General features: G+C 36.8%; 1 protein-coding gene across 2 annotated transcripts; it reads left to right on the top strand.

Annotated features, from left to right (window-relative positions):
* The first annotated feature begins 293 nt into the window (after nucleotides 1-293).
* LOC306875337 (casein kinase II subunit alpha'-like) lies at nucleotides 294-11870 on the top strand. Of its 2 annotated transcripts, XM_079425833.1 has the most exons (13): nucleotides 304-711; nucleotides 1120-1314; nucleotides 1456-1567; nucleotides 2320-2421; nucleotides 2892-2942; nucleotides 3212-3271; nucleotides 3366-3449; nucleotides 3862-3972; nucleotides 6605-6706; nucleotides 6781-6881; nucleotides 8098-8246; nucleotides 11206-11292; nucleotides 11385-11870. In XM_079425833.1, the coding sequence occupies exons 2-12, from the start codon at nucleotides 1214-1216 to the stop codon at nucleotides 11277-11279; spliced, it is 1047 nt and encodes a 348-aa protein (XP_079281959.1). In that variant the 5' UTR covers nucleotides 304-711; nucleotides 1120-1213; the 3' UTR covers nucleotides 11280-11292; nucleotides 11385-11870. The 2 variants fall into 2 exon arrangements, with proteins under 2 accessions (XP_079281958.1, XP_079281959.1); XM_079425832.1 differs by having other exon boundaries at nucleotides 294-1314.
* Nucleotides 11871-15637: the final 3767 nt, after the last annotated feature.

Raw genomic sequence — 15637 nt, 5'->3', positions numbered from 1 at the left:
TTTAAACAATTGAAACGTTCTGTTATTGTTACACCATTATGGTGTAGAGGTTTTGTTGTTTTATCCCCCCGAAATATAATTTGAACTTTATATTTGTCAAAGGTATCAGACTGACTATAATACAGCATGCAGTAAACGTTTATGGTATAAATGATGTACATAAACATCTTACAACCAATATAAATAAAATATAATAGTTAAAGCAGAAAAACTGCTGCTTGGGATTCCACGCTTTGCATGCAGCTCAATTTGGGGGCTTTTATTTTGGATAAATGCACCGGAAGTATATAAATTATTTCCGGTGATTCCATCTATGCGATCGCAAAAATTGGCAGGAGTGCTATGCTAGGGGTGATATCCGCCTACCTGTCAGCGGATCCCTCGATAGCTTACTGAATTTAATTGGTGGATCAATGGGAGGAATTGGGACGGTCCATTTGAAGATTAATTGGAAATCTGGAGCCGTGTGTGGGTCGAAGTTGTAGTGGCTAATTAAACCCATCCATCGCTATCGCTAGCTTAGTTAGCGCGTTTATCCGGAGGGAACGCTGTTAAAGTGAGACTGCTGGACCGCTGTAATGAATAGTATAACAAACAGTGATGATCAAACGCTGTTCACTTCCAGAGACAATCGATCAACTCGACATTTCGGCCGCTTCGCGTTGTTTATGTTCCGCTTTACCGCGTAGCGACATTCAGCGGGCTTGACAGGTCTGTGCTTCAATTCAATATTTTTCATTCCCCTCGCCTTGCATCATTGTTTATTTACATGCACAATACGAGGCAGGCAATCGCATATACCATCGCTATCTATTTAAAGCTGATAGTTTATTTATTTTAAAATTTGTTTACACACATATACATCTTATAGAGCTGTCCGATGGGCGTCATGAAATCCTGACTTGAATTTTTTAATAAGCTGGCGGTCCGAAAGAGAATAAATTGGTTTCTGCTGCGTTTTGGACGCCCTTTGCTTTTTGCTTTGGTTTTTATTGGCGCGAGCGTCAGCGCGAGGTCATGCGCGCCGCTGCTGAGCAGCTGTCAATCACAATTGCTCGCGAGAAATCGCATTGAAGCGGCTTGTTACAGTGTTTTCCGCTACCACGATACTTTCTGCAGTATTTCACAGCAGAGACGGTCGACTTGTCGCCATCGCTTGGAGCGTGTCGTAGTAGTAGGTGAAGGGAAGGCGGATCGATTGGCCAAGCCCGCCATGCCCGGGCCGGTGAGCAGCAAAGCACGGGTGTATGCTGATGCCAACACTGTGAAGAGCAAGGAATACTGGGACTATGAAGCACATGTGCCTAGCTGGAGGTACAGGTGTTATTTTAGCATGATTTCTTTGCCAAAAAAAAAAAAGTACTTTGGTTGAACAATGGTACAGTGTTTTAATGGAAATAGAATGGTACTTGATACACAATTTTATTTATTTATTGCTTCCTGTGTCTTATTCAGCAACCAGGATGACTACCAGCTTGTCCGAAAGCTTGGAAGAGGCAAATACAGTGAAGTGTTTGAGGCCATCAACATCAACAGCAATGACAGAGTAGTTGTTAAAATCCTGAAGGTAAGAATGTCTGGTCTCTCATTGTCTGAACATCAGATAGAAACTTTTTTTTTTTTTTAAAAGAGATCAGGTTCACCCAAAAATGATTTTGTCGTCTACTCATCTTCATGTCGTTCCAAACCCCATCTAGACCTAAGAAAGAAAAATTTAAATTTTTGTCCATCGAAAAATATACATATACATACAGGTGCATCTCAGAAATTAGAATATGGTGAAAAAGTTCATTTTTTCTTGTAACTTATTTCAAAAAGTGAAACTTTCATATATTTTAGATTCATTACATGTAAAGTAAAACACTTCAAAAGTTTTTTTGTTTTTATTTTGATGATTAGAGCTCACAGCTGATGAAAGTCAAAAGTACCTGTACAGTACATAGAGTACATTAAATATGGTAAACAGAGGCTCAAACATGCTTGTTTGAAGTGCAGGAGCAGATGTTTGCTCTTGCGTGGCAAGGATGCACGGTTGAGTTTACCATATTTTAATGTGATTTTATGAATGTGCGTTGGTCAATGTTTGTGAATAAAGGCTTAAATTAAATATATTTGTCTTATGAAATGGAAGACTTTGAAGCTGCTCAGTTCACATGGATTACTTTTACATTACCTAGACAAAAATGAATTGTGTTTCAAAGGTGATCGAGATGGAAAGATAGAACAAACACAGATTGCTTTTGATTTTTTTTTTTTTGTGTGCGTGTCATTTTCAGTCTTGGCTGAGCTAACCTTTTAATTTTTGCTTTACATTTGCAGCCTGTTAAAAAGAAGAAGATTAAGCGTGAGATCAAAATTCTGGAGAACTTAAGAGGAGGAACCAACATCATTCGTCTTGTAGACACAGTGAAGGACCCTGTGGTAAATTTACTTCACTTGCAAAAACAGATAACAATTCTCAAAAAACTGCAGTTGGGATATATTGACTAGGTTAAAAAAATAACTTTAACAAAGTATGCAACTCTTTCCTACAGAATTCATGTTTTTGCAAAATTAGTCGTAACATATTAAACATTATGTATTTTGTCAGCAGGCCCACACAGAAACTGTGTCTGCAAATTTGAATAGAATCAGATTTTGTAATGCTTTTATCTACCATTTACAGTGTAGTACCTTCCAGCTCCATTTAACACATCATATCATATTTAAATCAATCCCAGAACTGGCAGATTTATTATCCAGTATCCAGTGTTATCCGTAACTGCTTCTAAATGAGGGTTGATTTGTGTCAAAATAGGTAAACCAACAGGCAGTGTCTACTGTATGTGTGCATTCCATCTTTGTTATATTTTTACGCTTTTTTTTTTTTTTTTTCTTTTGGTATTCCACAGTCTAGAACGCCAGCCCTTGTGTTTGAGTACATCAATAACACAGACTTCAAGGTACCACTTATAAAATATATATATTGTATATATGTACTGCATTAGGCTAACCAAGACTTGTCTTAGCACTTGCTTATTATTGCTCTTTTGTTGATTTTGATTGCTTCTATTGTCCTCATTTGTAAGTCATCTGCTAAATGATTAAATGTGTGTGTAAGAACTATATATATATATATATATATATATAACTACTTTTGTCTGATCATATTTGGATATCATCAATTAAAGGAGATAAACTGAAATATGCAGCATGTTGTTCCGATTTGTAGGATCTCTATCAGAGACTAACGGACTTCGATATCCGGTTCTACTTGTATGAACTTCTAAAGGTAAGAACGCTGTGATGTAGCTGAAATAAGATTACACTGTCATTTATTTTGAACAGGAGAGTGCGTTATGTGCATCTGCTTTGTCTCTATGCAGGCACTGGACTACTCTCATAGCATGGGCATCATGCATCGGGATGTCAAACCTCATAATGTCATGATAGACCACCAAATGAGAAAGGTGAAGTCAGATACCAGCATTGTGGATTTGTTTTTGAATGTGTTCCTTAAAGGGTTAGTTCCCCCAAAAATGAAAATTATGTCATTAATTACCCCGATATCGTTCCAAACCCGTACGACCTCTGTTCATCTTCAGAACACAAATTAAGATATTTTTGCTGATATCCGAGAGCTCTCTGACCCTCCCATAGACAGCAAGGGTCCTTACACGCTCAAGGTCCAGAAAAGTACCATGATGATCGACAAAGTAGTCCATGTGACATCAGTCTGTCAACTGTATTTTTACAGTATTACAGGTTTGGAATGACATCAGGGTGAGTAATTTTCATTTTTGGGTGAACTATCCCTTAATAGTGACTGCAGATCAGTGTTGGTGACCTGATGAATGTATTTTTTTTTTTAACCTGGTGTAGTTGAGGCTAATAGATTGGGGTCTTGCTGAGTTCTACCATCCCGCGCAGGAATATAATGTAAGGGTCGCCTCAAGATCATACAAGGGACCAGAACTGCTGGTTGACTATCAGGTATGTTGTGTCTTATATTCATTTTCATACAGTTTTGGGGGAAAAAACACTTCAGGTTTATGTGATTTTCTACATGAATAGCTCCTGAAATATGTCCCTTTTGTAATTATGTATTTTACAGTGTCATGTGTTTAGCCTTATTCAGACAGTAATTGTTTCTCATGGGGATATAAGGTAATTTTTTTTACAAGGGCTAGGGGTTTTATTGCCATCTAAATGCAGAATGATGTTTCTCCCACCACCCACGTACAAATTCCCAGCCGAATTGTTTAAAACACCAAGGTTGTTTGATAATTAATATATATATATATATATATATATATATATATATATATTATTAATTAGTATCATGAAGAGTTCATTTGCAAAAACGGATAACTCAGTTTTTTACCATTCTCAAAAAACTGCAGTTGGGTCATTTTGACTAGGTTAAAAAATAACTTTAAAAAACAGCTAACTAACACAATAAAAACATAACATAATAAAAACATGATTTTTGAAAATTTGTACAATGTAGTTTTTGCAAATAAACTCTTCATTCACATGTATATATAATATATATAAATTATGGTTTGTTCTACTTATTTCGCTTGTTCAAATGGGTCAAATTGTTTACCTTATATAAATAAGAGTTTGCATAATTTCCAGATCTTTAAAATGACATTCATCATTTTGAAAGAAAATGCAAGAAAAATAATTTAAACTATACAGGTACATCTCAAAAAATTTGAATATCATGGAAAAGGTCAATATTTTTTGTCACTCATTTCAGAAAGTGAAACCCATATATTATATAGATTCATTACACATAGAGTGAAATATTTCAAGTCTTTATTTCTTGAAATTTTGATGATTATGGCTTACAGATAATGAAAACCCAAAATTCAGTGTCTCAGAAAATTAGAATATTACATAAGATCAATAAAACAATTATATTTTAAACAGAAATATCAGGCTTCTGAAAAGTATGTTCATTTCTATGCACTCAATACTTGGTAGGGCCTCCTTTTGCATGAATTACTGCATGAATGCGGTGTGGCTTGAAGGCAATCAGCCTGTGGCACTGCTCGGGTGTAATGGAAGCCCAGGTTGCTTTGATAGCGGCCTTCAGGTCATCTGCATTATTGGGTCTGGTGTCTCTCATCTTCCTCTTGACAATACCCCATAGATTCTCTATGGGGTTCAGGTCAGGCGAGTTTGCTGGCCAATCAAGCACAGTAACACCATGGTCATTGAACCAGCTTTTGGTACCTTTGGCAGTGTGGGCAGGTGCCAAGTCCTGCTGGAAGATGAAATCAGCATCTCCATAAAGCTTGTCAGCAGAAGGAAGCATGAAGTGCTCTAAAATTTCCTGGTAGATGGCTGCGTTGACTGTGGACTTCAGAAAACACAGTGGACCAACATCAGCAGATGACATGGCAGCCCAAATCATCACTGACTGTGGAAACTTCACACTGACTGGACTTCAAGAAACATGGATTCTGTGCCTCTCCACTCTTCCTCCAGACTCTGGGACCTTGATTTCCAAATGAAATGCTAAATTTACTTTCATCTGAAAAGAGGACTTTGGACCACTGAGCAACAGTCCAGTTCTTTTTCTCCACAGCCCAGGTAAGACGCTTCTGACGTTGTCTCTGGTTCAGAAGTGGCTTGGTAGACTCCAGCTTCAGTCCACTCCTTGTGAAGCTCTCCCAAGTGTTTGAATCAGCTTTGCTTGACAGTATTCTCAAGCTTGCAGTCATCCCTGTTGCTTGTGCACCTTTTCCTACCAAAATTCTTCCTTCCAGTCAACTTTGCATTTAATATGCTTTGATACAGCACTCTGTAAACAGCCACACCTTTCAGTAATGACCCTCTGTGACTTACCCTCTTTGTGGAGGGCGTCAATGTTCGTCTTCTGGATCATTGCCAAGTCAGCAGTCTTCTCCATTATTGTGGTTTCAAAGAACAAGAGATACACGGAATTTATGCTGTAGGGATGGTCATTAATTGAAACTCAAATGTAAATATTCTAATATTTTGAGATACTGATTTTTGACTTTCATCAGCTGTAAGCTCTAATCATCAAAATTAAAACAAAAACTTTTGAAATGTTTTACTTTACATGTAATGAATCTAAAATATTTGAAAGTTTCACTTTTTGAAATGTTACAAAAACGTTTTTTCGATTTTCACAATATTTTTTTAGATGTACCTGTAGAGTGTCAAGCTTCCTGTTTTTAAATAGGATATTTAAATAATCAAATAATGAATAGGATAGTATAATGAAATGAAATTTTAAATCTTTATTGTAATAAATATGCAATGTTTTTTTTTTTTCATTGTCCAAGCAAAAACAGACAGCTGTTTACAGATAGCAATCATGCAAATAGTTACCATTTGAGCAGCGTGTTCCCAGGTTTGCAGGATCACAGAACTCACTCCTCCACTATGGATAATAAATCACTATATGAATGCAAGAGTTTTATCACTGAGGTGCCTGGCAGATTTATTTTTACAGATGTTCTTATGAGAAACAATTAGCTTTTATTGAACAGACAAGACCAGATTTTAGGAGCCAGTCTTATATGGAGTTGACTTATTCCCACATTACCATCAGACATTGCTGTTAAGTCTCCCAAATGATTTGCAGATGTATGACTACAGTTTGGACATGTGGAGCTTAGGCTGTATGTTAGCCAGCATGATCTTCCAGAAAGAGCCATTTTTCCATGGTCAAGACAACTATGACCAGGTATGACTTCATTCTTCTTTGAAAACTATTACAATATGTAGTCTTAAATGCTAACAGCAGAATATTTCCTGCAGTTGGTCAGAATTGCCAAGGTTCTTGGAACAGAAGAGCTATTCAGCTACCTGAGCAAGTATCACATTGAGCTGGACACACGTTTCAAAGATCTGCTTGGCCAGTGAGTCTGTGAATTATTGACAGTGATTTTCACATTAGTCCATTTTTAAGGATCTTTGTACAACTTTTTAATGAAGTCTACATAGGGGTGTGCGATATTGACAAAAAATACCATCTTGATATTTTCTGGGATTTTATCAGTAACGATAATTGGACGATATTTTGCTGTTGTGCTGGTACCTTAAGGTCTGTCGTGGACAGCTGGCTCCTAAAGTTTTTGATATTCTTCATATTCTGTGTGGTGGTCAGTTCACACTGATAGAAATTAATCTTTTCCAATAAGTTTACACTGATTTTTACATTTTATGGGCATTTTTACCTTTAAATTGCCATTTTTTTTCTAAAAGTGTCTATCTTTTGAGTCAAATTCTTACATTTAATCAGTGAATTACATTAATAAGACTTTTGGGCTTTTACCAAGCAAATTAAGTCAGTATCAACAAAATTAATCTTTGCAATGCAGGGAAAACACAGAAGCTTTTTACATTTAGATGCATATAAACACTGTTTAATGCAAGACATGATTGCATTTAACCTGCAATTACAAATGCATAAATTATGTTTTGATATATTAAACCTAAAATGTTAAATACCGATATTTGAAATCATTTAAATGGTAAAAAATACTTCGAATGTGAAATTAAAATCGCCAGTAGGTGGCAGCAAGTCACTGTTTAAAAAGTGAGTCATTGTGATTGAACCGAATCATTCAAAGGGTTGATTCATTCAGGAACGAAACTCCCTCATGTTGCTCAGAGACGCAAAACAGTGCTGTGGCTGTGTTTGGAGTGATTTTTGTTGTTGAAATAAAGCAAAAACGAAAAAAATTGAACAGTTGTAAAAAAAATCAATATCACATTTGTAATCATGGTCATTTTTGGAGCGTTATTTTTTGTTACGTTTCGTGTGAAATTGATTAACTAGGCTATATGAAGTAGTATAAATAGCCTATATGCATTTTTTGCCCTCATGTCTTTAATTTTGTGATCATTCTAAATGCAGTGAAAGAACACACTCTATGCACGACTTCAACATGTAATGAATGTTTGCACTCTGTTGGTGTGTTTTGAATGGTTTTTGCAAAATACTCTAAAATGTCAAATCGCACATCGTTAAAACAACAATTACGATATTATCACAGACGATATATATCGCACACCCCTAATTCTACATATTGATTTGAAATGTTTTCATATTGAAACTGCAAACATCTTCAGGCAGACCCGTAAGCGCTGGGAGAACTTTGTTCAGCCAGAAAATCAGCACTTGGTGAGCCCAGAAGCTCTGGATTTGCTGGATAAACTTCTGCGTTATGATCATCAACAGAGACTGACTGCCCAAGAGGCCATGGAACACCCCTACTTTTGTGAGCCAGCTTTCCTTATCTGCTTTGATTAGTTGATTTCTCAAGTAATTTTGTATTATATTCACTTCGAGTCTAAAGTTTAGAATAATTCAGATTTTGTTAATGGTTTTGAAAAGTCTCACCAAGGCAGCATTATTTTTTATCAAATAACAGGAAAGATATAGTAATATTGTGAAATAATAATAAATTACAATTTAAAACAACCATGTTCTATTTTAATATATTTTAAAATGTAGTTAATAAAGCTGAATTTTCAGAAGCCATTACTCTCTTTCAAAAATCACTCGAATGTGCTGGTTTGGTGCTCAAGAAACTTTTTTTTTTTTTATTATTATTATCAATGCGAAGGAAGGAACAGTTAGGAAACTGATAGACTACCATTCAAAGGTTTGGGATAAGTAATATTTAAAACAAATGGATCAAAAGTGGCAGTAAAACCATTGTATAATGTTGCGAAAGATTTCAGTATCAATTTAAACTAAATGCTGTTCTGTTTCCAACACTTTTAATAATAACCATTATTAATAATTAAGCACCAAATTAGCATATTAGAATAGGTGTGAGAGAGATAAGTGAGCAGATGGATCCTTATGCTTTTTTTTTTTTTTTTTTTTTTTTTTTTTTTTTTTAACTGAATGCTTGCAAAAACAATAACAATTGTCATCATCAAAACATAATACAACAACAGTCCAGGGTAACTCAGACTTTCAGTCCAAAGGAAGTGTCAAGTCCTTCAGCAAAGTCATTGTTCTTATTGCTTTTATGTTTGTAGAGAACTTAATAGAATCAAAATACATTTTCATTTCAATTTTGAATCTTAAAAAAAAGAGGTTTGCCTTTTTTTTTTAAATTACATTTATGAATATGATAATTAGCTAACGGGAAAATAAGTTTTATGAAATAAGTATCACCTTTTTTTTCTTATTCATGAAAGCCAAAAATGACATTTCTATAAGTAAACTCAAAATTAGGATTCACATAACATTTGATAAAGTCAAGAATGTTACACCAAAATGATGTACAAAAGCAATTCCAGAATAAATGTAAAGAAGTTTCATTCCACTGAATGACATGAGATTGGAAAAGAAAGACCTCTAAAAAGCATGAGAACCCCATGTGGCACTGCATCAGCAACAATTGCAAACTCTTTCGGACTAACGGGAATTCCATGCTTAGCTAAAAACTCAGAGTAATTACAGATTGAACCATTTTGATTGAAAAGTTGAGACACACAAATAATCAAATTTTTAAACCAATTTTCAAAAAAAGAGAGATTTGTTTATAAAGTAGATTCTTGTTATTCCAGATTAGATACGAGTGAGGTGTAAAATTGTGTTTAAAAATGAGGGACCAAGCTAATAACATTTGCCTATGAAAAAGAGATAATTTGACAGGGTTTTGTTTCGCCTGCAGGGTTTAGGTGCAGATTTATGTTTCTACCGGTCTGTGCCCACTGCCCTCACACTGCATAACGCGCACTTGTAATATCTGAGAGAGAGAAGGGAAAATTGGACGTGCTGGCAGCGCTTTCTCAAACACGCATAGTGAGGGAAATCCACCTGCGATTCGAGCGGAGAGGCTACTCACGGACTGAATATGCGCTCTGCAATAATAACATGATCGGTGCATATGGTCCACGCTGATAGCTGTTCTGGCACTTCCGGGGCAGTTATCTCCATAAACCTATATAATATAGCAGTAGAGCTAATACAGTGGCTGGAAATCTGTTTATCCTTCAGTTCCTCGTGCTTCACCATCTTCATAGAGAACGCGGATCATGGTTGCTCAGAGTGCTTTGGAAAGAAGCTAGAAATGGTGCAGCCGCGATTTCCACGCATTTTTATTTTTAGACGCTGGAAGCAGGGAAATATATTTAGAGCGCCTTATTGTATTAATGAAAATACCGATATTTGGCGCCAGATATTGATTCTCGTATCGCATGGAGAAGGATCGCGATATATCGCCATATCGATTTATTGTCCCACCCCTACTTGACAGTGCAGTTTACTATGCAGTCAATGGGACAGTCACAAGCCTCCTGGTTTTCATCCAAAATATCTTAAATTGTGTTTCGAAGACGAACAAAGCTTTTGCGGGTTTGAGAAGGGTTTTAGCCTTCCGTTTGAGAAGCACCCATCGTCGGACAAATGTTCTAACCAGAATGCATTGCTTTTGTCAGGTGGCAGTCGATCTTTGCGGCACCGCATGAAGTCGAACAAGCCTATTGATTTCTGAAGGCTCATGTGACACTAGACTGGTGTAATAGGATGTCACATGATCCTTCAGAAAATTCAGCTTTGGCATCACGAGAATAAAGTGCATTTGAAAATATATTCAAATAGAAATCATTTATATTAAATTGCAATAATATTTCACAATATTACTGTTTTCACCCTCAATACCACGACTGAGGTGAGACCCTTGAGCAAGGCACTGAACCCCCAACTGCTCCATGGGCGCCGCAGCATTGGCTGCCCACTGCTCCGGGTGTATGTTCACTGCTTTGTGTACACTTGGATGGGTTAAATGCAGAGCACAAATTCCGAGTATGGGTCACCATACTTCCACACCACTTCCCTTTCCCTTTTCCCTAAATAAAAATTCTTGGTGAAAATAAGAGACTTATTTCAAAAAGATTTTAAAAAACACTTTACTTAAAACCTCTATGTATAATGCTGTATAAAGGGTTGTTGAATAATTATAATGCATTATACCATTTATGATGTACAATAATACATTATCTGTCGTAAATAATAATAACCAAATTTAAAATGCGTAGTGAAACAATGAATTGATAAGTGTTATAAAGTATTAACTGTGGTTACAATTCATGATCTAGTCCAATGCATTACAAGTCATAATTAATGCATTGTTACAAAAAAATAAATAAAAATTCTCTAAGTTTTTGCATCCTCTCCAAGTGAACTCATGTGACATGGCATCTGACTTTCCTCTGTAGATCCTGTGCTGAAGGGACAGCCTCTGTCAAACTCAGAAGGCGCACTGGCAATAAGTAGCTCAACCACAACATGATGGCTACAAGCAGGTACAGGATGTCACAAAGTCAACAAAGATTTTTGAGTCATCTAAAATGCTCTTTTTAATAATTTCATTCATTTTTTGGAATCTTTCTTCTAGGAAAACCTTTTTACCTCAACATGTCGTGCAGAGACATGCTGCCTTTCAGGTGTGAATCTTCAGTTAACTGGAGCAAGAAGTTAAGCAACACAAGACTTGTACAGAATGAACACAACGGGCTGTAGTCCCTCTCCTACATTCACTTTGTATTAGTGCTGCTTGCCATCGTTATCTAGGTTCCAAATTGGTGTTATTCCCCCATCTCCCCCCTTTTGAGTTGGACATCTCCATTTAATTTTTGGAACAACACTGAATTAAGCTATGATATTATGACTGGGAAAGAATGCCTGCTCTTTCCCCATGATTCTCAGGCTGTTGATGATAGATGGGGGCTTCCAATCCTGGTTGCGTTATGTACTGGAAGATTGTGTTGTTCAGTGACTTGCCCTGCTGATATGAGCTCAGATTATAAACTATAGTATTGTCAGGTATGGAGGCTTTACTGCAATTTATTGAAAATACGATATATTAAATGAAACGGTTTTTAATCCGTCTCGTGTTTTTTCCCCCCACCATTTTCAGTGTGAGTGATAATCAGCTGTGAATGATTATGTGAAAGGCAAATATATTTGTATTATAAATTACTTTTAGTTATGAATTTAATGAATAGAAATATTAATATATTGTTAATAATTCATACATAAAATGTATTAAGATACAGTGACAATTTAAAGGAATAGTTCACCCAAAAAAGAAAATTTGAAATTTTTTCTTCGTCGTTTTGAGAAACTTAGCTTTATATCATTTGCTCACAAATGGATCCTCTATAGTAAATGGATGCCGTCAGAATGAGAGTCCAAACTGTTTATAAAAACATTGCAAGTAAATAAAAATACATACAAGTAATACACATGACTCCAGAGGGGCATTGTACAAAAGCTATGTGCTCTTTAAAGTATTAAAAACACCGTTAAAATCACTGAATTAAAAATGAAAATAAAATAGAAATCGTCTACATTTTAAGAGGAACACGCATTTAACTCATTTGAGCTAGTATGGCTGTATTAGCCAGCTTTGATTTACAGTTACTGCTATCATAAATATATGTAGGATTAAAATTCTACGTCTCGCATTTCATGTCCAACAAAACATTTTAGCAGAATCAATATTTTATTCATAATTCTTGTGCAATTATTTTATTCCGCTCCGTCTGTGTAGTGCGCATGTGTGCCGCAGCGTTCTTTCGCTCGTGTAGCCTCGCCCACTCCTGACAGCAAAATGGATATAATTGCATGACTTTCTAACATTTACAGATTAAAAATATAAAAGTAACGTGTCAGTTATGCACTGAGGAAAATGCAATGTCTCAAATGCATTATGGCTCGTTTCCACCGAGAGGCACGGGTCGGTACGGTTCAGGCCCGAACACCCTGATCCAGCTTGCGTTTCCACCGCCAAGAGTACAACTCTGCCTCTTTCATGTCAGTTTTAATGAACAATAATAATAGCCATTATAAAAGTATAAGTACAAAGTATAAGAGGCTTATATAAGTGGAAATAAAGACAAAAGCAAACAATTCAGTCAAACGTATGCTACAAAGTCAACGCTGTACTACGGTAAAGTTCAAAATAAATATATAAAGTTAAACATATCATTTTGGCTGAGCACAAAGTTATGACCAGGAACAAATAATAGATTCATGAGACCACGAATGCCTGTTAAATATACACAAAACAAATTTTATCTCATGTTTAATCACTACAGAGACATCAGAGCCAAGCGGTAAATGTCGGAAGGACTAGCTGCTGGAGGCGGATACATGAGCACTGAGCACCCAGTGATCGCCTGGAGCTTCGAAATCGGCATAGCAAATTTTCAAATAGGTGCTATATCTTTATAAATAAACAGCAGATTTGAGTTTTAAACAACTACATTCTCGCCTGAAAAACTCTTAAATCTACATTTCATGACACAATGACAGTAGTATTTTGTAAATTACGCCCTTTTTTGGGCAATGACGAAGAACACATATTGAGAAACGGCTATTGTCTGTGTGGAAATATAAAATTATAAAATACACTGTTATATTTTTTGTGTTTGCGCACTCTGATGTAATAAGCCAAACACAGCAGAGCGGTATGAGTGAAGGAGAAGCTTTATCCCCTTGTATCACGCAAAAGTGACGATTCTAGTCAACCAATCAATTTCTGCTGTGAGTTTAGCTCCACCCTTTTGGTACCCTTTGCTGTGCTAGGTACCCCAAGGAAAGGGTACCAAAAAAGTGGTACGGTTCGCTATTTTGGTACCATTCACAACTTCTGACAATGGAAACGGACATAATTGCGTACCGTACACGTACGTCTGCAAGATGTCTGTTAAAGATCTCTTGATCTGGAAAGCATCCTCTGTCTACAAACGTCTGTAAGATGTCAGTTTTACATACATTCTAAATCATAAACATCTTAAAGACATCTAATAGACGTCTATTTGACATCTAAAAGGAAATGTCCTATAGACATATTGCAGATGAGCAAACACCCTAAAAAAATACATCTTGCAGATGTAAATGCAGACGTCAAATAGACGTATGTATGTGCTATCAGGGAACGAGCCATTAAACAGCACAAATATTCGCTGTTTGCCCTGGTGGATTAATTTGATCCATGATCGACATTAAGGGCTGCTTAAAAATAAGCGTGCACGTCACATTATCCTGACTCATTGAACCTGGATTGAATTAGTCAGATTGCGTGAATTTGAATTGTCATTTATGAAACCGCTATAGTCCCGATTGATTTGTTAGGTTATTTCAAGTCAGTTTTTGGACTTTAATCCCCGCTTTTCTTAATGTCTTTTATGAAACAGCCCTCTGGAGCCTGTACCATGATGAATGATGAACAAATTCAGAGTTATAGGATGTTTTGAGTTGACAAAACCAAACCACTCCAATCTGGCTTTATTGGTACCATGATGATGCTGATCATCAGCTTTCTCTGTCAGGCTTTGATCCTGAGTTTGTGGAGCACGTGCACATGAATGTGTGACATCAGTGGCGAAAAGCCAATCACAACACAGAACAAGTGTGATTCAGTTCTCGCGAGAGAACCAGCAAGATTCAAAACTCTTTTGAATATGAGGAATTTAAATGCATTTCCACTTAAGTACTTGTCCATGAAAGAGGTCAAATAAAGGAAATTATCCAGTGCAGTTAGTTTATATAATTGATCATATATAGCGATAGAGACATGTAAGGTCACATGTAGCCATTTTTAATGTGTTATCTATTGATTTTACCACTTACAGTGGGTACGGAAAGTATTCAGACCCCCTTAAATTTTTCACTCTTTGTTATATTGCAGCCATTTGCTAAAATCATTTAAGTTCATTTTTTTTCCTCATTAATGTACACACAGCACCCCATATTGACAGAAAAACACCGAATTGTTGACATTTTTGCAGATTTATTAAAAAAGAAAATCTGAAATATCACATGGTCCTAAGTATTCAGACCCTTTGCTGTGACACTCATATATTTAACTCAGGTGCTGTCCATTTCTTCTGATCATCCTTGAGATGGTTCTACACCTTCATTTGAGTCCAGCTGTGTTTGATTATACTGATTGGACTTGATTAGGAAAGCTACACACCTGTCTATATAAGACCTTACAGCTCACAGTGTATGTCAGAGCAAATGAGAATCATGAGGTCAAAGGAACTGCCTGAAGAGCTCAGAGACAGAATTGTGGCAAGGCACAGATCTGGCCAAGGTTACAAAAAAAAAATTCTGCTGCACTTAAGGTTCCTAAGAGCACAGTGGCATCCATAATCCTTAAATGGATGACGTTTGGGACGACCAGAACCCTTCTTAGAGCTGGCCGTCCGGCCAAACTGAGCTATCGGGGGAGAAGAGCCTTGGTGAGAGAGGTAAAGAAGAACCCAAAGATCACTGTGGCTGAGCTCCAGAGATGCAGTCGGGAGATGGGAGAAAGTTGTAGAAAGTCAACCATCACTGCAGCCCTCCACCAGTCGGGGCTTTATGGCAGAGTGGCCCGACGGAAGCCTCTCCTCAGAGCAAGACACATGAAAGCCCGCATGGAGTTTGCTAAAAAACACCAGAAGATTCTCTGGTTTGATGAGACCAAGATAGAACTTTTTGGCCTTAATTCTAAGCGGTATGTGTGGAGAAAACCAGGCACTGCTCATCACCTGTCCAATACAGTCCCAACAGTGAAGCATGGTGGTGGCAGCATCATGCTGTGGGGGTGTTTTTCAGCTGCAGGGACAGGACGACTGGTTGCAATCGAAGGAAAGA

Source organism: Barbus barbus (assembly GCF_936440315.1).
Source record: "Barbus barbus genome assembly, chromosome: 1".
Lineage (NCBI taxonomy): Eukaryota > Metazoa > Chordata > Actinopteri > Cypriniformes > Cyprinidae > Barbus > Barbus barbus.
Note: the sequence above shows the minus strand (reverse complement) of the source record. Positions and strands in the feature narration are given on the sequence as shown.

Bases quoted from the DNA above. Each gene is read 5' to 3' on its own strand.
- LOC306875337 (XM_079425832.1), top strand. From the start codon at position 1,214: ATGCCCGGGCCGGTGAGCAGCAAAGCACGGGTGTATGCTGATGCCAAC. The intron at 3,272-3,365 runs GTAAGAACGCTG...GTCTCTATGCAG, and splicing joins ACTTGTATGAACTTCTAAAG to GCACTGGACTACTCTCATAG. The intron at 8,247-11,205 runs GTGAGCCAGCTT...TTTCCTCTGTAG, and splicing joins CATGGAACACCCCTACTTTT to ATCCTGTGCTGAAGGGACAG.